Source organism: Sipha flava, unplaced genomic scaffold (assembly GCF_003268045.1).
Source record: "Sipha flava isolate LNK unplaced genomic scaffold, YSA_version1 282_pilon_pilon, whole genome shotgun sequence".
NCBI lineage: Eukaryota > Metazoa > Arthropoda > Insecta > Hemiptera > Aphididae > Sipha > Sipha flava.
Genome location: NW_020272949.1, coordinates 60,643 through 84,701, shown reverse-complemented (window position 1 = coordinate 84,701; position 24,059 = coordinate 60,643). Strand labels below are relative to the sequence as shown.

Below are 24,059 nucleotides of genomic sequence, written 5' to 3'. Positions count from 1 at the left end.
ATTGATTTTATATTGTTCTCATTGCGACAATAAATAAAACGATCAGACATAATAAGCAATAACAATAATTATGTTTCTAATCACAATTTATTTGAAGCTAAACTGTATTAATTTTATTACGTAATTTTAAGTGAAGATAAGATTAATGTCTTAAAAGTTAAAACCTCTTATGGACTCCAACTAAATAAAATATAACATCATACTGCCATAAAAAGGGATGCACCGAGAAAGTCCTTATATCCCAGTAGACCTCTCCTCCTTAGATTATTATAAGTTGACATAGGTATTTATTTTACGATGGGGAAGTATTGGGGAAACTCGATCCCATTTCGCTGTCGGTTCAAACAGAAAAAAATAGGCATTTATTTTACGTATCTTTATCTATAATATTTAATTTAAAAGGAAATATACTGCTTTAAAAATCCATATGTTACATATTGAGTGGACAAAAAAAAAATTTCAATTTCAATTATGAAGGTTAGAATTGTTTAAAGAATAAAAAAAATAACAAGAGAATTTATACTATAAAAAAACTTACATTTAAAAATAAAAATAATAATATACAAATAAATAAACAAATCGGTAAGGTATGTATAAAAATAAATAAATTCTTAGTCTGAAGTATTATCATATTTAGTAAATACGACCGGTTTCGAATTAAAAATTCATCGTCAGGTATAATATACCTGATATATATAATATATACTTTATATAAAGTCAATAAAATATCGACTGAACATTAAAAAATAAAAGAAGTAATACATTGAGAAAAATTGGTTGTTTTACATATAAGATAATTTATTTTAATAGGAGGCTTTAGCAAAATTTGAATTAAATATCTTTTATAAAATAACCATCATATACATTTTGATATCAATACAGACTTAGAAATATAAAATACTCAAATTAACCATAACATTATTTCAGTTTTAGAAAAGTTACTAATTCCCTATGAAATAAAGAAAAATAATTTTAAAAATATTTTAAATGTACAAACCTATTTTAAAAATAATACCTTATATCAATACATTTTTGATAATAATAAATAATAAAAACCAAAGTATTTAAATTTCTTAGCATATCTATATCTAATAAGAACTCATTTTAAATAATCTCCCTAATTAAAGCAAATTATTCCTATATAAAACGACCAATTTTCTCTATGTATTCCTTCCTTTTTTCATATTCAACTATATGTTTGTATTCATTTATAGACATGATTAAATTGTTAAACTGGAATTATTGTTTTCTGTTAATTACAAAACTACAATAAAGTACATAAGTTTGAGTACCTGCTTATACGGTTTTACATAGTAAATCTTTAAGTAAATATACCTACGTAGTTTAATAAAATAATCTTGTTTTTGTATTTTTTTCTTAAACTAATAATTTTTTAAAAGTAGACCCGTAACTTTTAACTCGTCTTAATTCTAAATGACTATAAGTGATATTTTATTTTTCGAAGATAATTTTAAATATAGTGCCACTATCTTTACCTAAATATTATTTGGATTGAAGATATGATTTTTACCACAATTATATATATTTTTTCTTAACTATAGTACTTTTATTCATTTAAATATTATTTAATAATAACTATTGTTTGACGTACATCATTTTATAAAAAAATTAAGCAATGAAAACCTCTTACTTGAGTTTTGATGTATTAAACTGTTATGAAATATCCGATTATAAATCATAAATAACATTTTTCATTATATATTTTTAATAAACGTAAGTACATTATTTCTTTAGTTAGCGTAAACGTTTGTATTATTAAATTTTTTATAGGTATTTTAGTCTTAAAGACTAGTATTTTTTAGTGGAATTAAAAGCGTAAATTAAGAATGATTTAATATTTTATTCGTACATAAATGAGAATATGTACATTCATCAATATCTATACAAGTAAGTCAGTTGTTTAATGGTAGTTATATTTATTAGTTTATAATATTTTCTGTTTTATTTTTTATTCAAGCTTACAATATCTAAAGAAAAAAAAATATATATTAATAAACTACAAACAAAATGAATGAGAAAGATAATTCTCAGTGAAATAAAAAAATTGGCAATCATTAATATTCATACGACCGAAAAAATCTGAAATTATGTCTGGAATATTATTAACAAGTGCATATATAAAAATTATATAGTAATTATTAAATTAATTAAATTAAATTAATATTAATTAAATATAAGTATAATTTATTTTCATATTTTCATTTTATTATTACTATTACTATTATTATTACTATTATTATTATGATTTTATTGACCATCACCACCACCATCAAAATCGTTAAGAATTATTACCACGATGTGTTTGGATTTCTGGAACTTCACCTACCAAAACAAGTTTTAAAATACGCAGTAATATATCTATCGTATTAAAATATTTATTATTATTATTATAATTACCATACTGGTATCCGGTGTTAGCTGCGTATGTGTGTGTGTGTGCGTGTGTGTGTGTGTGTGTGTGGTGTGTGTGTGTGTGTGTGTGTGTGTGTGTTAATAAATTTAATGAAAAAAAAAGAGTGTCCTTGTCTGTATACGTATGAGTTCAGATGAAAATATATATTTATTTCTGTACATTGAATACGATTTAAACGAAATTTATACTAGCCATTTAAATACACATAATATATTCAAATTTTAAATCTGATAACCAATGATTTGCTATACATTTATTTATTATAATATTTGTTTCAACCCTTGACGGCTTAAGTTTTTATAAAACAGAAAGACGCAAAAATATAACTAAATTTTCCATTGATTTAACACATCTATGATATATAACTATAAGTGTATGAATACAAAACGAATATTTTGCGAATATATATATTTTATGTAGGTACATATTACCTAATGTTAACTAATGAGATCTTTCATTTTACAGTTATTATTTCACTACAACTTTGAAGTAACAACATTTTTAAAGAATTGGCTCAATTCTCACATAATTTATTTTCATTCAAGCATTTTTGAAAATTGTTAACCATTGTCTTTGTCTTCATATCAGAATTATTATTTATTATTATAAGAAAGTGTATGCCTAAAGTAATATTTTTCGACTCAAACTTTCCCGGCTGTAGATTATCCATAGAATTGTTTTAGTCGAACTGTTTAAGTTCTATGTCGCAGAAACACTCTTATAAATCCGATTTTAATCTTTTTTGAGAATTTTCAAATTATAATTATACAAACACTTGGAAGCTATTTAAATGTTCAAGAAATGTTTTACATAAGTATAAAATAAAATCTTATAAAATCAATTAGGTTAAGAATTTTTTTTATTTTTTATTTAGTAATAGTATTTGCTGTTGACAACGCTGTTATTATATAACGAGTCTATTAACGTACCTCGGACCAAGGCTTTTGGCGATGTGCCGAAATAATTAACAAACGGACATCAACGAATTGGGGCATGAACAATAATTGCTATATATTCACGTTTTGCTGGACTAATTGTCATATTTACATATTTATTTATATAAACAACATTGTATGTAGTGTTGACACGCACTAATGTCAAATAAATTTTCCCGTCATTTTATGTCCATACTTGAATAAAATGAAAAATGAAAATGAAAATGAAAATGAGTAAACTTCAATTTTTTTTGTAAATTAAATTATTTTTCCAAGTTATCTAAAAAACAACCAAAATAATTATCAAAATATTTGGATATAATTTTAAATTATTGATTAATAAATAATAATTATTTTTTATTTGAAGACTCAAGTGTGTCTTCATTGTTTTTACGATTTTTCAATATTGTTAATGAAACTATGGGAAACTACTAGGAAACAATAATTCATTTTTAAGAAGCCAATTTTTTTATCAATTTTGAAGTTAATGTATTACTGTAAGTGTAATTGTATTAACTGCTGTTAAGACGCATGGTATTCACACATATTTTAAATACGTAATATTTTTTTCACAGAAAAAGAAAACAAGCAAATGTAAAGCATAATATATTTCAAGCTTACTTTGCGATGATAAATATCTCTTTTAACTTGATTCCTATTCGTTTTTATTCAAGTACAGTGAAAATTTTTCTTGCACGAAAATATTAAATCACTATATTATTTGCAGCCATTTAATTTTATAGATTTTTTTGTTGTTTACGCTCATAAGTTATAACTTCAATATTATAATTACATATTCGTATTACATGTTAAGTATAAATGTCTCGTAATAATCTTGGTAAATAAATCAATGATAATAATACGGGATTATTTTATAATTACATAATACGAATCACATACCATGGTGATTACATCGAACGGTAAGGAGTATAAAAACACTGAATAAACACAAAACGAACAACAGTCTTGTTTACAGCATAATGATTTCATGCCAACGGACCTGCGTCCGACAACAGCTATAATACGACTATTCCACTACATTAATCTCCCACTCTTAAACCTTACACGATTGGCGTCGCACAAAAATCATTGTTTGGTACAGAAAAGTTAGTCTTGCATATACCCGTAAACGAGTGAAAGAAGATATGAACGCATATTAGTCGTTTGAGTTTATTCGAATTTTTTTCTATTAATATTTAAACAATATTCTAATAGAAAAAATATTTCTTAATTGTTACTCCCAAATTTTATCGATAATACATTATACACTATATTTATATTATCCATACCTATTGGATATTTTTTATTTTATATTTTTTATATTTGGACATTTTTACAAATTACACTTGATATGTTGACCAGTGGTTTACTCACGGGGGGGGGAGGGGTTAATGGGTTTGAACCATTGGCCGTATTTTTTTAAAATTATTCCAATAGTTTAATAATAATTGATTATTAATTTATCGATTATAATTTGGTGGTTTATACGTCATTAGTTACCAGTATCACGGTTATCAAGTTGGATTGGAGCACGACCATAGAACATGTTCTATGACACGACCGCGCTATCAATTTAACAATTTGGTGAAAATTTGTGATAATGTGGTTTTTTAAAACAGTACAAAATTTGTTATTATTATGACTAGGGGGTGTGGGGGGCGGAGCTCCCCACTTTTGTATTCTAGTAAATTTTCAGAGCCCTCCCCATTGAAAATTCCTGAGAACGCCACTAATGTTGACCATTGTACTGTTTATAGATTTACATGTTCTCAATAGGTTATTGTATTGTATGATTACCAAATTTAAGGTACGACGATGACAGGATTTTCAGCGTAATTTATAATATTTGGAAGTTTCAAGAACACTTTTTATGACATAGAAATATGTTTTCGATAAATATTTTTTATTAAATTTTGTTTATATGATTTATATTTACACTTAAAATTGTTTTTATCTACTATTATGACACTTATCTTTAATCTGTTCTTCTAATCTGCAGATGAATTGCCGTACTTGTATAATGTATCTTATCGGCTTTGTCACAGATTGTATAATGTTAAATTTTTTTCTAGCCGCAATTTACATATCGACTTTTGGAAAAAGATTGATTTTACCGCATATTAATTTCTATAACTTTTTTGAGTCAATACGAGTACATAAGTCAGTATCATATATCTTATATAAATAATATTTAATAATACATAATATAGTATTTTGTAACGCTCATAAAACTTTTTTGTGAATGTCCATAATTTTTATTTTTAGTTTCAAAAAAAAATTTTATGAAAAATCTTGTATCCAATTTTCAAACCTCAAAGCAACTCTAAGTGATTGGATTTTTTCATGTACTTAAACCAGACATGTCAAACACACGGCCCGCAGGCAGCATGTGGCCCACGACTAATTTTTTTGTGGCCCGCGGTTACCAATATTAATCGACAGAATAAAAAATGAATAATAAAAACATTGTAAAATATTAATATCAAGTGCGGCCCGCGTAGTAAACTATTCAATTTCACACTTGATACTCTGAAACTATTTAATGTATTTGACCCACTTGATACCTTGAGTTTGATATACCTGTTCTAAATGATACGACCCGGTCCAGTCTGGTTTCATATTTTATTCCATCGGTCGGATTTAGTTTTGGTTTTAATTAAATGTATATGTCCATTCCGATCTTTAAAAAGCGGACCATGTAGAACTCTGATACATACATCATTATTAGAGAAACAAGAATCGTATAAAATGTTATAATTGGACACCTTCAGAGCGTAATGATTGCATTTTATTTATATATACCGATTGGTACTTGTTGACTTATCGTTATGATTGCCTATTAAAACTGATAGCCAACATACATATAAATGTATTTATAATAGATAATTAATATTTACAAATTGATTAGAGATTACCAACAGTGTTCAAGTGCGTAGTCGATATAGTCGTTGACTCCTAAAACCACACACTTTTGATAAAATACAGAAAAAAACCGCATATTTTTGGTAAGTTAAAACTGCACACATTTAATAGGTTAAAACCGCACTATTTTTAAAATTGTTGTATCCAAAAAAATGCATATACGAATAATCTAAATTGTAAGGTGTGTAACATTTTTAAAGTTATGACATTGATTTTATAATATATTATAAAATCAATGATTATGATTATTGTAGTATATCTTATAATCTTATCTTATCAGTTAGTTAGCACTAAAAATAGTGTGCGGTTTTAACCACTAAATTGATATATTTTGTTACACGATGATCAATAAAATGTGCTGTTATATCGACTATTTTTGGGTCAATATCAAAAGTGTGCAGTTTTCGGATGCAACCGAAATAATATTTTTACTTTTATAATAAATATAATATTAAAATTAGCTAATAATTATATTGGTAATATGAATTTGAGTAATGTAGTAACGGTAGTAACGGAGTGTACATTCAATATTATTTCAATTTTTATTATTTGAATTAAAACTGTTGTTGAATATATTCGTGAGCACGTTTTTGTCAGGTGCGTAATTTATTTCAAGACGAAATGGCTAATCAACTCGAAGAAACATTAAAAAGAATTCAATCCAGCGATGGAGTCGAAGGCTTTATAGTACTAAACAATGATGGTTTGCAAAAGTCATTCCGCCAAAAACTGGTTGTTTTTAAATCTATATATATAGCTATTTACCAAATTCGTTTGATTTTTAGGTGTCCCCATTAAATCCACAATTGAGCACTCGACAGCAGTCCGGTATTCTGGTATGATACAAATGTTAATAGGGCCATCAAAGCAAATGCACAAACAATTCAACGCTAAAGATGAATTGAAGTCAATGCGTTTACGTACGAAAAAAAAAGAGATAATAATTGTACTAGGTAAATATATTTAGCATAAAATATAAGAATAAATATATATAAAAATAAAATAGTAAATATAAATAAAAATAAAATTAATAAAATATGAATTAAAAAATATAGAATATATATATAAGATACGAAATACTATCGCAGATTTAAAAATGTATACAAAAAATAATAAAAAATATACAATGTACCTAGTCTTGTAAAGTACTTGAGTAAAATTATTTGAATAATAGTATTCAATTACATATTTTAAATAGTTTTGAAAAAAATACTTGACAAAATATTTTAAATACTTTCCCAGAGCATCTGTATTTAAAATCAAACACTTTTTTACAAATTTTATTTCAATTGTGTCACATTAAAATAAAAAATTAAATTATTAATTAGAGTGAAAATTCTATATAACAAAGTTTCATGGAGAACAAAATAAAGCTGTAATGTAGAGGAATTTGTTAAATAAAATTAATATTGTTTAACAATGGTGATCATGGTTCTAAAAAATAATTCGTTAAATAGAAGTATGTTGTGTGAAAGTTGCATTGTATGTATTTATTTTATAATAATAATGTGGCCTACGGCTAATTTTTTTCGTGGTACGTGGCTACAAATATCAATCGAAAAAATAAAAAATGAATAGTAAAAAATATAAAATATTAATGTCCTATCACAACTATCTTAGACTCTTAGAGACTGTCATATTTAGTATAGGTTATAATGCCTTATATTCTGATAAACTGTAATCGAATAAGTTTTATTAATGATTTTATATGTATACATATATAATAATATAACATTTTTTTTTCGTTAAATTGTTATGTGTGACCCGCGTAATAAAATATTCAATTTCGCACTTGACACTTTGAGTTTGACATACCTGATGTAAGATATGAATATATATTTTAAATTCTTTTAAATTTTTTTGTGATAGTTAAGTAAACAATTTTATGAAATTTTTTTAAGTATTTAAAAGTATCTATGAAAACATTTTGAAGTATCTGTATTCGTACTATTATTTTGAAAACAGGTATCTGTATCTGTATTTAAATACTTTTAAAAAGTATCTTTTATAAGACTAAATGTACTTAATTTACTCTATGCTACAAAAAAGTCGTCCTATACACGCTTTTGACATGCCTGATGTTCTCTCGTAGGACAAAGTTATAAAATTTTAAAAACATTAGAATATTGATAAATTATCTTTTACAGATAAACTATACACGATGATTGTAATCCAAAATCCAACTGGAGCAAAACCGCCGATATAACTATATTATAATTTTTTATTCAATAAAAACACTAATACAAGTTATACATTATCTATGCACTTGGAATACCTATCTAATTTCTACGAGTTGAGCTTGAAGTAAAGATAAATAGTTACAGATAATGTATTTAAATTGAAAAGAAGTTAAAAATATTGGTAAATAGTTGATAAATTATAATCTTTTTTAATTAGAGGCACATACTTAAAGTTAAAACTAAAATCAAATTTACAAAAATACAAATAAAGAAATACATAAATATATCAGATTTTTTAATTTAAATGTTCATATTTGGAATGTTATTATTGTGTAAATGTTCTGTCACATTTTGTAAATTGCAAGGCTGGGCATATTTTTTTAACTCAGTTATGTTAAGTTAATACACATCAATAAGAAAAAGTTTAAAGTTAAAAGTTAATAACATTTTTTAATTACTTTTTACTAAGTTAAAGAAAAGTTATTACTTTTTTATATGTTAGCATTCTTTATCTCTTATCAATTCAAAACTAAATTAGAGATTATAATGCTTATACTTCATACGACATCCAGTATTTCTATATAGTATATATTTTATTAATTTTTAATTTCTAAAAAAAATCACAAAATATTTTAATAAATTAATACAAGGTATTAAGTACTTAAAAACAGTTTAGCTGTTTAAATTGTATGTTTGTATCATTATACCAATTATACAAAATTACGTTTCGGAAAATCGTCTGGAATTGAAAAAAAGACGAAAATTGCGAAAAAATGTATTTTAATTTTTAGATTTTCATTCGTACACGAAACGCATTAAAAGTTGCAAATGCAAAAACATTCGTGCCTATTTATGATATATTGATTTTAATGAGAACTCTACAAGATAAAAGATGGTGAAATGTATGGTATTTGTTGTTACTTCACACAACTGATTAAATAACATGGTTTTTAATGAATTTCAAATAAATAATGTTTAATTATGATTATTTTACAACAAAAATCGTGTTAATCAAATATGTGAAACAACAACAAATAAATTTCACCTTCATTTATTTTGCAGATTTTTCATACAAATCGATATTTCACACCACACTTTGCGTGAAAAACACCCAACAAGCCTAAAATCGATGTCACATATCGATTCACATAAAAAATTTGCAAGAAATATCTTACCAGTATTCATTTTTAGTTTCAACATAATGTTCTAAGAATAATTAGATAAAACCCAGGTTTGAAAATAGAAAAACAATGTCAAATGATTCTTCATTGGGCTACTCCAGAGAGTACGCGTAAAATAGTTTCTTCAATCATTTTATGAACACCATGTATGTAGTATGTATTTTATGTATTTTAAGTACACCATTAATGTTTATAATAATGAAAATTTTCTCGTTCAGGCCTTAGTAAAGTTCTTGTATATTTTCAATTTATTTTCAAAATTAAAATCCGCCAAACCAAACTCCCACAGTTTTGTCTAGCTTTATAGTTTGTTATACATGATTTATATCGTTTGTTCGAGCAACACGAAATGTTTATCGAACCTTCGAAAATGTTCGATCGAACGGTCTAGAACCGGTTCTTTGTCGTTGCCGAATTATTATCAAGATTAACATTTTCAGGCGCCGCAGCGACTCGCAGTTTTTTAGTCTTTTTTTTTTTTTTTGTTTCCGATCGTTCGTGTGGCAGGTTCGTTAACGGGAGCATTGTCACAGTCTCCTTTGTACATGCGCCTCATTCGGTCTACAATTAGTTGAATGTGATCGTCGCCTGGTCTTACGCCCGAGTTCGCATGTGTTATGCGTATACCCAGTTGGCGGCTCGTGAGTGTTGATGAAGGGAGTGCGATAATATGAAAAGTGTTTATCTGTTCCTGTACCATTTATTTTTTATATTGTTATTTTATTATTATCCAAATGCTATTATACAATTATGGTTTAAAATGCACGCACCTTATCTCATAATCGAAAACCGTAATCCGCGGGTAAGCTGTTCAGATTAGTTTAGAAAATATCATTCATATTCATATGTTTGGACGACGCAGTGTATTGTCCATACCAAAGACTAAAATATATACTTTTTCGTACTGCACACTTAAGGCTTTTGTCATGCTCCCTTTTCAGACATTAACAGTAATGAGTAACACAGTTAAAATAGTTGGTATTTTAGATTTTGTTGTTGACACATTTTGTAATTTTAAAAATATGTAAAATAATTTAATAAAAAAATGTAAAATTAAAAACAAATACCATAATATAGAGAATAGAACCACAACACATTTTTTAATTTCATATTACACAGATTATGTCAAACTGCACACAATTTTAGTCCCTGGTCCATACGCTTGCGGAATACCCATAGACTACGCTATGGGATACCGCAGCTTAATCGTATCCGCACACATACGTTCATATGGCCTAAAATTATATCATTGATTATAAATGTATAATCAATGATGAAATATACAATTTTTTTTTGTTTTAAAAAGGGAAAAAATAAATAAACATATAAATAAATATACTACTTACCAAAAAGCCACATATGGAGAATTTTTCTTTTGCTAAAATTACATGAAAAATTAAATTAAATAACAGAAAATTAAAAATTAGAAAATAGCGAACTATAAATTATTTTTTTTCTATGCAATATCTCGGTGCAAGTATCTTTTTCAGTTGAAATAGACAATTCATTCAAGTATTTGGGACCTAAATAGTCAACAAAGAATTGACCAAAAGATTTTTTGGTATATTTAATCGGTAGATCATACATTCTGTTTCCTCTGATGTCATTAAGATTTAATTACTGGATTTGTGATGAAATACATTTTTTAATTATGTAGAGTATTGCAATTTTTTTATAAAGAATCCTTATTGGCAATGCATCTAGCATTTTATAATTTAAATTAGTAAAGCCTTCTAGTGATTTTTTATTTAATATTATTCTTACTATGCAATTTTGATTTTGATGTAAATTATTTAAATTATTGTCTTTAACACCACCCTAAACTAGAAGGCCATATTGAATAAACGATTAGTAAAACGCAAAATATGTATTACGTATAGTCTTAATCGGTAATACGTCTTTAAGTTGAATGAATTTATAAATTATACAACGTACCTTGCTCACTAGATTATTTGTTTGAAGATCCCACCTTAAGTTATTGTCAAATATAGTACCTAAGTAGCAGATTTTAGCAATTCCTTTATTTCCTTACAGGTTTGCTGGTCATATTTCTTATATTCATTACAGTTATGTATAATTAGAGAAAAGTTTAGACTAATTGTTTTTTTTATTGAAAACTTCATATACATGGTTTTTATCATAATTTAAAAAGAGATCTATTTTCCTTAGGCAAGAGTTAATTAGGTTAAGTGTTTTTTTGTTGCTTTATGATTTACTTCTTCCCACGAATTATCTGAGAAAAACAAGCATGTATCATCAGCATAAGTAACAATTTTTTCATCTATTTTTAAACCATATATTTCATTGATATATAATAAGAATAGAATTGGGCCGAGCACACTACCCTGAAGAACACCATATTCGAAAATTTTTTCATCACCTAAAGAATCATTCAATTTAACTATTTGTTTTTTATTTGATACATAACTATTAAACCAATTTGAACTTCTATTAGTAATACCGAAACTCGAATTTTGGAAAAAATGCCGTGATGTATGGTATAAAAAGCCTAAGTCTAAAAAAACAGCAAATACTTTTTTATCATTATCTAAGTTCTCATATAGAAATTGGGTAACCTCATACAGTGTATTTTCAGTTCCTAAACCTGATCTGAAACCATACTGATTTTTTGATAATAAGTTGTTATTTTCTAAGTACTTAACTAATCTTGACTTAATAATTTTTTCGAAAAATTGTATAAATTATATAAAGTAGCCTAGGTGACTACAATTTTTGTCCGAAAGCGGCGGGCGGCGTATATCGCCCAGTACTCAGCAGTGATAGATTGATATGCATGCGGCGCTTTCATACTTGCGGCATACGCACATGGTAATCGCTGCAATCGCATTCGAAAACATTTATAAAATTATTATTTTGATTATTTGAAAATCACCATTTTAGTATTTCAAATACTAAACATTAAATTATTTAATAAATTATTACAAGGTATACTATAATAATAAGAATTAATTTTATTTTTTTCATAAATAATAGTAGACGTGATCGTCCTGTCGTCCAAGCCACAAGCCGCCACTGTGTTGTACTCTTTGTTCCGCACCTTAATTTTCTTACGTGTTAGATAGGTACGCGCGTACTGCATGGTCGTCGCACGTTATTTCATTTTTATTGGTTGGCGATTTTTACGTCGTCGTCGGACGTGTGTCGTCTTATTAAGGCCCCTTCACACGTAGACACTCGGCAGCAATGTTAATGAAAAAATACGAACGTATACAGATGGTTTCACACATGACCACAACCACTGATCTAAAGCGCCACATACGGTGTCAGGGTTGATTTCGCCTCAGAACGCCTCGTCTAAAAGGCATACTTCTCGTGACAGAACGTGTTTTTAGATTGGGGGTTTCGCACGCGACCGCAATCACGCGACTATTTTTGTAGCTCGTCGGCAGAGCGATTTAAGGTCTATTTTCACAAAACCGTTCCATGTCCATTCAGTATCAGTACCGTCCATTCCGTGTCCAACGTTTTAAATGTGTTTACATATTACTCAATGAAGTTCCATTTCCCTGGCACTCCCACTTTAGAATTTGGAAAATCAAATTCGATAACTCGTTTGTGCTGGTCTGTGTACCTATCCCCGAAGTTTATACAAAACGTTCTGGAAGTTGCCGTCAAATAAAATCTAACATTTTTATGCCCACCACCAGAGCCGCACCGAGCTATTTTTTATCCTGAGGCAGAACTAAAGCAATGTGTCCCCCTAGGTTTTAGGGTTGTCACACTCATAGCTTTTAATATATATATAATACAATATAATAATATAATATATATAATTCGGAAAAATCTGAAAAATTGACATTTGGTTTCTAGCAAAACAAGAAATAACATTTCTTTAAATAAGTTAATTATTTAATATTTTTGCGCCCCCCAATTTCAAGCGATCTAAGCAAGTGCCTTGTTCACCTCACCCTAGTTACGGCTCTGCCCACCACTCAATGACAAATAGACGAAGTACATAAAAAAGAGAATAAGTAAAAAACAGCTACTGTTCAGAAGAAAAAAATAAACACCATCATAATTATATAATAATATCTTCAACCATTGAGAATATTAATATAATATAATATAATACGCAGTGGCGGATTTAGCGTCAGGCAAAGTAGGCAGTTGCCTAGGGTGGCAAATTTTTAGGGGTAGCAATTTTAGGCCAATATTTTATTGAGAATACTCTAGGATTCTTTTTGATTTTCTAATGTACGGTGATTACTTTGAAGGATGTCAAATAAAAATGTTTAATATTTAAATATAACATAATATTCTTGTTAATATAATTTCTTCTTTATTTTATAATACATAACAATAAACGACCAAGTAAATTATCGAACGACTGGCGGAAAGTATATCTATTATCTAAATACTATCTAAATAATATCTAAATAACCATAGATAACATATTTCGTTATTTTGTTTTTTTTAAATCGTAAAAGTTATTAATAATCGCTCGTGGGTCGTTTGATCGCACGGCGTACACACTACACCAGTGATTCTTATCCTTTTTTCATTCATGTCACCTTTAGCCACTAGAATTAAACACCGCGTCACCCTAACATCAAAATAATAAGTAGTGACTACACGGACAATATATACATAATATAATGTGATATATTTTATACGAATATGGGTGACGATCGGTTCGTATTAGAACGATAGTCTAATTATAAACCAGTCACTGTAAATATTTGTATATAATATACTCGTACGTACTACGTATTATGTGTACAAAAATAACACTTTTTCTATCCGAAAGATAAAATTATTGTAATAATTATTTATTTTTCTTCGTGACTATGAAAAAGAGGGCGGCCGAGTAGAGAATAGGTTTATTCTGATTAGACTAGTTCGCATGTGGCGTCCGTAACGTACGCATCAGCCGTCACGCTCCTCCTTCGTTTATTATTTTATCAAATTCTGATATTTGTTTTCACTCAATTTTTGTACCAAATAGTTGTAAAACTGTTTATAAACATACTTATGTTTAGTCAGCAAAAATCTGTCTTTAATAACGAAATGTAAAGCTATTTTTTCTTTCTATAAGATAAACGGAATACTAACTTTCTTATAATATTGTCATTAAATATCGTCTTATCGCGTTCGTTTTATCGTGCATCGTTACATCACGTGTCGTAACCGTGCTGCACGGCGGTTGCGACTTCGACCTCTACACTAGTCACTAATATGCCACAATCAAACAGAAATAATAATAAAAACAAAAACAACCAAAATAATCTCAATAATGCAAACTCTCGCAATCAACAGTCGACTATCAACAACGTTCAAGTAGCCGGTAATAGTATGGACGATAACTCGAATGACAGATGGACCGTAGTTATAGATTCAAAAAAAAATGATCGTAAAAAGAACTATTCTAGTACTTCTGAACAAAACTCGCCAAAAATACCGATAAATAAAAACAAAAAATTTTTCTTTACCACTAATCGATACGAGATACTATCTCAAATCGATCAAATCGATCCTGTACAGTCATCTTCGAAGTCTCAGTTGAATGATACCCACGCTTCTGATTTTCTCTAAAATCCTATCAAATCCATTAACATTGGAACTAAAGCTCCCCTACCCCCACCAATTTTTATTAGGGGCGTAATAGAATTTACCAGCTTGTGCACAAAACTTATTGAATAGATTGGTGTTGATAATTTTTACTGCAAAGCCTCGACTGACCGCCTCAAAATCATGACAGCTAATCCAGAATCTTATAGAACACTGGTCCACTTCTTAAGAGAAAAAAAAAAGCCGAATTTCACACATTTCAATTGAAAGAAGACAAGCCTTTACGAATTTTACATTCAGACAATGGCCGAAAATGTTTTAATTCAATAATTATTGAGCTTCATTCCATGTGGTCAGATGTAAAAATAGTGCATGGCAAACCTAGACATAGCTAGAGCCAAGGGTCTGTGGAGAGAGTAAACCGCGACGTCGAAGACATGCTAGTAACATGGATGGCTCAAAATGCGTTTTACTTTATTAAAATAAACAATCACCGAGTTAGTTTATTATCAATTTAAGGCTGTTGGAGCATACCATGTTTTAGGGAGTAATATTTAGGCATTTTATATGACAGTACGTTTGGACTGTGTCGTTGTGTGAGTAGTAAATGGACATTAGTTGTGTACTCCGTTATCGCGTTGTTGCACCCATCGATTACGAATTCTCGGAACTACGATAGTAATCAAAATGTACATTGTACAATCATTACATACATTTATCAATACCTACATATGTAATGATATTTCAAATATTTCTAGTTGAACATTTATAAACTAAAGCACAATAATTAATAATTCTTGAGTAATTTATTTAATTTAAATAATAAAATATAAAAATTAAATAATAAAAGATATATTTTACGCATTGGAGTTATAAGCCATTTCTAATGGGCAATCCACGGTCATATCTTGAATTAATTATTTCTATAATCAAATTATTCATATAAAATGATGTTAATTGAGGCTCCATGGAATTGGCCCAAAAGTCATCGTCTCTCAATATTTTTTCAAATAAAATACCTAGATTTGTGAAAATAATTATAATTATAAATATTATTTTAAAATGTGTAAAGAAACTAGAAATCGTATTTACTTTTTGGAGTTCAAATACAAAAATAACAATACTCTCTCTGTGCAATATGTAATGCACCTTGAACTTGATAATAATAATTTGCATTTGTTTTTAAATGTAAATTATTATTTTTTAATACAAAATATTTTATTATATTGTTATCTATTGCTTCTTTTGGAGACACATTTTTGGCACTAGAAGGACATTTTATTTCTACTAATCCATCATCTCCGATCAGTCCATCTGGGGAGGCAGCTAAGTAGAATTTTTCAATATCTATCATCAATCCGGATGGTTCAATACTGACACTTAATATATTTGTCAACTGTTCTTTTGCCACATCTTCATGTTCAACTCCATATTTAGTTGATAGATTTCCTTGAAATTTTCCGTACAATATCGTTTCTATAGTTTTGGTTCGTGAAGTGGTTTTCCTTAGTTTACAAATTTTATCAAAAACTGATGCTGTTAATCTAATATAAAATAATTTATTTAAATTAAAAAGAATAAAAATGAAATTGTTATTTGTGGTTGATACTCTTAAAATAATAACAAAGTAGGTACCTATTATTAATTAAAAACAATCCTAAATCTATTAGTACATTTCAAACAATAATACCCATACGTTTTTATTTTTATTTATATGGATATTGGAGAAAATATAAGATATAATTTTAATACATTACTTATATATTTAATTATATACTTTGTTTTTAAAATTATAGATTGCATATTAATTTGGAGATATAATGTGTAAGCTTCCCCGTAAACTCACTCTAATGCGAACAATATTATCATTTTTGTGACAAAACATTTGTGTATATACTAATGTAGTAATTTTGATTTGAAAAGTCGAACCTTTTTTTACGTTCTCTATGCCAATCTTCACACTCGTGTTGCCTTTTGGTAATCTTTTCTAAGGAAATGATGTCTTCTTTTGTAAGCTTCAGGCTATTTAGATACAAATTTGTTCTGTTATTTAATTCCGATGTCAATAAATCTGGATGTGAAACGAAGTCAGGTTCAACAGCACCATAGTTCTCATTGGGACCAGCAAGTTTTTTTGATTTTAAACGTTGAACTGGTGTAGCAAATAATTGGCGTCTCCGTCTTGAATCCCATAATTGCTGACTTCTTTTTATGTACCTGCCTTGAAAATACATATAGTATTTAAATTAAATTATAACTATTTTTTTCACCTTTTTGTAAATACACCAGGATTCTTTTTGACGACTTGTTTGTGGAATAACGATAAACGATTTGCTCCTGCATTATATGCAGTAACTGCAGCATTACATCGTAATTCATATGAACCTCGAAGACACAAATTTACCCTTTTACCCCCAACAAATTTGGCCAAAATAGAGTTATAATTTTCTGCTGCATTGTTATTTAAATTAAATATCAGACTTTCTGTATGATATGTTAAAATGCTTCTTATTGAACCTATATCATCCCATAGGCCTACTCGTTTCATATCAATCACATGTTTTTCTTCTCCTATAAATATAACAATATATATATTATGAAAATGATACCTGTATTATAAGTTACGTATATTCTATCCGATCTTTTTGTTTTAAAATTAAATGTGATTATTTTTTTAAAATAAACCAAATAAGTATTATTTTACATAGATATATTAATATATATTTTTATAAATATATTATTTTGGTAATTGGTATAATTACCAAAAATATGTATAGGTACATTTTTTAAATTACCATTGGCAAAGTTTTAAAATGTCTATATACAATTTTTATATTTTATAGGTATACGTTATTAATATTATTCACTTTTTTTTTCTGTATAAAAGTAGGTATTTTTTAAATTATTTTACTCTTTTTATTATGAATTTATATTATGCATGATAATTGACCTACCTAAATTTTTTCTTTTGCAAAAGTAATTACTGCAATTCTCATGATCGCCGAATATATGATTAGGGCTATTTACAATGACTTTCTTCAACATTTTAATAGAATCTTCGTAGGAAATATTGTTTTGTTGTTTTCTGTACTTTATAGCTTTTATAATTGCCGCGCGAAGTCGGCAAGTACAACTGACCAATAAACTACGCATACATCCCGGTACATTTTCACCTTTACTACTTTTTTTTTTTTTTTGAAAGCTCATGAAGTTTATTAGTATAATTCTTCAAAATATGGTTGGAACATTCTGTTTTTTTAATAATGACGTCAGGACCATAAGGTTTCGCCAAACGTAAACGTTTCATGACATTGCTATCGCCATCACCTATATTATAAATGTAATTACAAAAATAAATTGAAATATAATACAATTTATTATTATAAGTGTAAGTTGTTACTTGTTACGTGTTAATTTGTCATATTTTTTTCGTAACAACTAGCCCCAAACTTTCCTACTAACCAATTAATAACTGTATTTTATTTTTGAATAATTATGTACTCGTATATTAGACACAAAATATATATACGATATAATATACATAATTATTCAAAAATAAAGCACTAGGCTTACCAATCATCCGATTCCATAATTTAATATGCATGTCTAAACTATTTTTAAAACCATTTACTATAATGTCTGCTTCCATTGCAGCTGAAGGTGAATTCCAATTTTTAAAGCAGAAATGGTCTTTACTTTCTAAATCTAATTTTGAAAACCGATGACAAATACAACAATATTTGTTTCTTATACCTACGAATAAAATTTTTTTGGCTCTCTGACCAACTATACAAGCCTAAAATTAAATTTTTTAATAATTAATAATAAAATGATAAAAACAGAATATATTTACCATTCCCGATGACGCATTGTAATTTCTTTTATAAGACCTTTTACTCTAAGCTCCGTCTGTAACTACGGCTATTTTAGGACGTCCATATAAATCCACCTCTCCTTTTTCTATAGCTTACCCTGCCTCTTCCTTACCAGCAGCTTCCATCTCATTCCAAGCTAAGTCGTACATATGATGATAAACATCATTATATACATTTTGATATGTACGATTACACATATTTGGCATATTAAGGGTAGCACAAAATTCTTCCATTTGTGAAAAACCTTGACCAACATTAATCATCGCTGTTACCATTGCCATATTAATACTTAAATTTTTTGTTTTTGGATCTTCATTAAATACATTTTTAGTAAGTCCACAATTGTTACATTTAAAAACAAATGTACTAATAAAGCCTTTCCTTATTTCATTCACTAAATGTAAATCACGAAAAGAACAATCAAAACCCTTATGGTGAATAGCTTGAATAGACGTAATGAAAAACTGTAAATCTATTATCCTTCTTCCATTAATTTCAAAGGTCCTAATAATAATAATATCATTAATTAAGCATAAAAAGAATAAAATTATTAGCATATTATTTTACTATAAATATATATTTCATTCAAATACCCGATTTCGAAAAAATTAATATTTCTAAAGCTTTTAAAAATGTTTTGATTAAATTGAGTGTTTCCGCGATATTGATAACACGATAACTCGGGTTTTAAAATTTGTACAGAATATTTTTATAAACATTTTTTAGACATGGTGTATATTTCAAAATATTTCGACAGTTTTTATCAGGGCTTGAAACCGGTATTTGATACCGTTTTTGAATACCGTTTAAAACCGTTAAAAAACAAAATCGATATCAAAAACGAAGAAAATCAATAACGGTATTCAAAACCGAAATCAAAAACCAAAAAATCTAAAACGATATTCAAAACTGGAATCAAAAGCGAAAAATATTAATAACGGTATTCAAAACCGAAATCGAAATCAGAAAAAAAAATTTCGGTTTCAAGCCCCCTGGTTTTTATACTCTTTATAGGTATTAAAATTTCAATAAAATTACAATCAAGACTATATTTTCTATTATCTTGTATTTCATTTGTAAACCTTAAGTATTAAACCTAAAAATTTAATTAATTTGAACTATACGATGATGATGCATTTGAATACGTTTTGTCGAGTATAAAAATTTAAAATCTACGAGAACATGAACAATTGAAATATCTATACGTAGTACAGAAAACGTCTTAATGCTTTCAAAGTTATACAATCTTAATAGAATATTTATATAAACATTCAATACTATTTTAATATCTTAAAGATAATTGTTTTCCAAGTTTCGATAGAAATTTAAAAAATTATTAGATTTTAACAAAACTTGGTTACCCTATCTCGTAAATGTTTTTTTTTTTATAATTTTTCGTTAGTTTTCCTTAAATATTTGGAAAATTAAAAACTTACATTCTAAATATTTCAATAAAACAAAATGTCTTGTCAGTAAAACAAAAATTTAAGAATGTATTAAGTACATAGTATTTTAAAGACGTATAATAGTAATTTTAAAAACATTATATGCTTGCATATGTCATACATTTAGGTAAATCGAATCTACAATTATTTAAATAATGATTACTTACTTTTCACTCATACTACTATCATATCCGGATGGACCTGCTCCTGATGTCGCTACTTCAATATTAGTTTCAATATAATTATTTGGCGTGATTATTTCAGGAAAATTCATATTAGAACCAGTTTCTATGTTCTGAAAGATTAAATTTATTTTATTAAAAATTGATAATTAATAAAATAAAAAAAATTAAAATAAGTATTTAATAATAAATTGTATATTACTTGACAGTCGTTCTCATTTTTTTCGCGTTTTTTAGAAGTCAAGTTAGCTAAATTATGTTTTGGTTTTTTTTTTGGAATAAATAACTTGCGCCGTGATTTTGTTCCAAAATCCCAATCTTTTCCCATTTTTAAAAAAATACTTTACACTGTTCAAATTTAAACTATTTTATGTATAACCACAACTGTTAACTAAACTGAACACCAAAAATTAAAATATTATAAAAGTGCACAATATAGCAAATGAACGAGTCCCGGTAAATTTTTTTGTATCCGTTTCCGATTCCGCAATCGTTCAGTCGGGCACCGGCTAATGACGGTCATTATCACGATAACGAATACGATAACCGATCAACTTTAATAATTCTAAGAACAACCTCTGCGCTTGCACAAGTCACTGAATTTAGGTATTGAATTTTTTTCGTTTTCAAAATCGGTACGTTAGAGTTAAAAGAGAAAGATTTATTTAGTTACTTCTAGTGACCCGATTTACATTTTGAAAATAAATGTGTATTCGTTAACCTTTATGTTAGGTTATGTAGGAAAAATAATTGAGATTTTAGAACGGTTTGCATGTAAATAACATAAAAATAATTGTATGGGTTTAAAGAAGTGAACAGTGTTTTTTAAGCCTCATTGAATAAAAAAATTAAAAATGTTTCTCCTACATAACCTAGAAAAAGGAATGATGAATTCATACATATATTCAAAATTGAAATTGGACATCGGGAAGTACTAAAATTAATCTTTCTCTTATTGGTCTAAAGGCATATAAAATACAGCATGCTCCAACAGCCTTAAGTCATTGTCAGTCCGCGATTGTTGTGTCATCGATACATAAGAGTTACGTCCTATCCGATTATATGTGAACCCTGTGCATCATTGCATTAGACCGGATGAACCGCTCCCCCAATTAACCTCTTTCTTCTAGTTCCCATTGTAATTAAACTATATTTCCTTCTTTTTGTGTCGTAGGCATCTCCATCCAGCTTAATTGGTTTTTAAATTGCCTATCTATTATTTATAAAAGGCGTTCTGAATGGCTGCTAACCAGGTGAAGGAAGTTTATGTGCAATTATTATTATTATTCTCACTTTTTATTATCGTGTCACCACTGATCCCTCGTCCCATCGTTGTCGCACCGATGAAAGCCGTACATATGTGTGAGTAGTAAGTGATATAAAATACAAATGTTTTTTTTATACTTTTGGATACTAAAAAATCGGTTTTAACCACTCTTAAGTCATTATGAATCTGTAATGTATTAAATGTATTTAATTTTAATAATAATTAATATTTTTTTATTTTTTTATTAAGTGGTACAACAAAACTTCTTACTTTCAATTTTTTCTTATTATTAATATTATATATATTGCAGTAAAAGATATTAAATTTATATTTACGTTGTTAACTAGCAATTAACGTTAATAGATAATAATGAATATTTTACAAGGTTTATAACGTTAATAACTAAGGATATACATTAATTGTAAACAAAATTAGTTAATCATATTGTTTGTATTAAAATTATTATATTATTTATTTTCACATGACAACGAACTATGACATTTTGAATTGCATAATTTTCCAACTAATCGACAGGTGCATTTATTTGTTTTGCACTTCAAATTACAGTGACATCTTTGAAAGACTTGTGTGCCCATGAGACTACTATATCCTGCTGCTTCTCGAAGTGTTATCTATTTTTCTTTAGATGATTCAACCAGGGTTTTGAGATCAAGCAACATTTCTTTGCATGTCACAAGTTGAGATCTCGTATATTTGTATTTAAGAAAACCATTTTAGGTACCTAATTCAATAATAAATACATAAATACCTATAAATTTCAATTTTGTATTTTATTTTATTTACATAATTTATAAAAGCCGTTATCAACATAAAAAATAATTGCTAATAAATTGTGTGGGGATCCACGGGCTATGTCAACGTCAGGTATGGACATACGAACAGTTGTTCCGACTTCCAACTCTTGATATTTTTTGTTTGATTGTGTCGTCATCCTTTCGGCTTGCTTTTTTAAACATTGAATTGAATTATTTCATTCATTTGTAATATTTTCTTGAGACGTTTGTTAACTAAAATAAAACGTAATATATAAAATAATTATAAAATGGCCGAAATGCAGGGGTCGGGTGAATTACAATTTATAATTATTATTTATTATTCCTATTTTTTTTTTTTTTTTTTTTTTTTAACAAGCAATAAAGAGTTTTATTTTGAATTTTTTTTTTTTTTAATCAAAATCGAACCGTCCCATTTTAATTTTTTTTTATGTTAAGTAATGTTCAAAAAATAAATTTAAAAATAAAATAAAATTTATAATTTTAAAAAAATTAACAAACCAAGACATTTCTCGTCTCTGATTTCATTGTTTTCACTTTTCTTGTCTCTGATCTCATTATCCTCATTGTTTTCGGGCTGTAGCATTATTTTTTCAATATCTTCTTCCATACTTAAATTACAAATTTCGTTTACTAGAATGCCAACTGATGCTAATCCAACTCTTGCTTTGCACCCAAACATTACTTCGTAAGGAGACTTTCCAATGCCTTTAATATTGAATTTGATAGAAAAAACATTATTTAACAATATTAAATATTTAATATATAATATAAAATGATATTCATACCTGAATGTAATGCACGGTTCTTTTGAAATTGTATAAACTTTAAACCCGAAGGCCAATCTCTGCTTTTATTTTGTGCCATCCATGTTGCTAGCATGTCTTCGACGTCGCGGTTTACTCTCTCCACAGACCCTTGGCTCTGGCTATGTCTAGGTTTGCCATGCACTATTTTTACATCTGACCACATGGAATGAAGCTCAATAATTATTGAATTAAAACATTTTCGGCCATTGTCTGAATGTAAAATGGCCGGTGCCCCGAAAGTTGTATAAATATCCAACAAATTGTGCACGATGTCTTCCGCACGTTTACTCGTTAAATCTCTAAATAACACGAATTTCGTAAGATGGTTTTGATAACTTAAAATGAAGCGGAATCCATTAATATTTTGTAATTGCATATCAATTAAATCAATTTGAGCTCTTGAATTGAAAGTGGAATGTAAAATAGTTTTTGAAACTAAGCCTCTTTTAGGATTTGATGACTTTTTTTTGGCAACGTGTACATAGATTTAAATATACCATAATAAT

The 24,059-nt window shown here is 27.6% G+C and overlaps 4 protein-coding genes and 1 pseudogene across 7 annotated transcripts in view; 1 reads left to right on the top strand and 4 right to left on the bottom strand.

Annotated features, from left to right (window-relative positions):
- Window positions 1-4,360, bottom strand: part of LOC112685558 — a 46,162-nt gene extending 41,802 nt beyond the window's left edge. For 2 of the 3 annotated variants that reach the window (XM_025557481.1, XM_025557486.1), the window contains exon 1: window positions 3,991-4,224. The gene's annotated coding sequence lies outside the window, so the exon portion shown is untranslated. Of the gene's footprint in view, window positions 1-3,990; window positions 4,225-4,269 lie in introns of those variants that run through there. The other variant, XM_025557487.1, reaches the window with a different exon arrangement.
- A 1,930-nt stretch (window positions 4,361-6,290) lies between these two features.
- Window positions 6,291-8,634, top strand: LOC112685562 (dynein light chain roadblock-type 1-like). 2 transcript variants are annotated; one of them, XM_025557497.1, is made up of 4 exons: window positions 6,292-6,374; window positions 6,889-6,994; window positions 7,077-7,244; window positions 8,439-8,634. In XM_025557497.1, the coding sequence occupies exons 2-4, from the start codon at window positions 6,913-6,915 to the stop codon at window positions 8,495-8,497; spliced, it is 309 nt and encodes a 102-aa protein (XP_025413282.1). In that variant the 5' UTR covers window positions 6,292-6,374; window positions 6,889-6,912; the 3' UTR covers window positions 8,498-8,634. The 2 variants fall into 2 exon arrangements, with proteins under 2 accessions (XP_025413281.1, XP_025413282.1); XM_025557496.1 differs by having other exon boundaries at window positions 6,291-6,994; window positions 8,439-8,633.
- Window positions 8,635-10,832: 2,198 nt separating this feature from the next.
- Window positions 10,833-19,137, bottom strand: LOC112685567. Its single transcript, XM_025557499.1, has 8 exons — window positions 19,035-19,137; window positions 18,755-18,977; window positions 18,136-18,508; window positions 17,452-17,752; window positions 17,111-17,398; window positions 16,422-16,725; window positions 10,999-11,030; window positions 10,833-10,887 (listed from the first exon to the last, which is right to left on the bottom strand). The coding sequence occupies exons 3-8, from the start codon at window positions 18,386-18,388 to the stop codon at window positions 10,833-10,835; spliced, it is 1,233 nt and encodes a 410-aa protein (XP_025413284.1). The 5' UTR covers window positions 18,389-18,508; window positions 18,755-18,977; window positions 19,035-19,137.
- Window positions 19,138-22,417: 3,280 nt separating this feature from the next.
- Window positions 22,418-22,902, bottom strand: LOC112685557 (annotated as a pseudogene).
- A 317-nt stretch (window positions 22,903-23,219) lies between these two features.
- On the bottom strand, window positions 23,220-23,716 carry LOC112685565 (KRAB-A domain-containing protein 2-like). The gene is made up of 2 exons (XM_025557498.1): window positions 23,533-23,716; window positions 23,220-23,452 (listed from the first exon to the last, which is right to left on the bottom strand). Exons 1-2 carry the CDS (start codon window positions 23,714-23,716, stop codon window positions 23,220-23,222), a joined length of 417 nt encoding a protein of 138 aa, XP_025413283.1.
- Window positions 23,717-24,059: the final 343 nt, after the last annotated feature.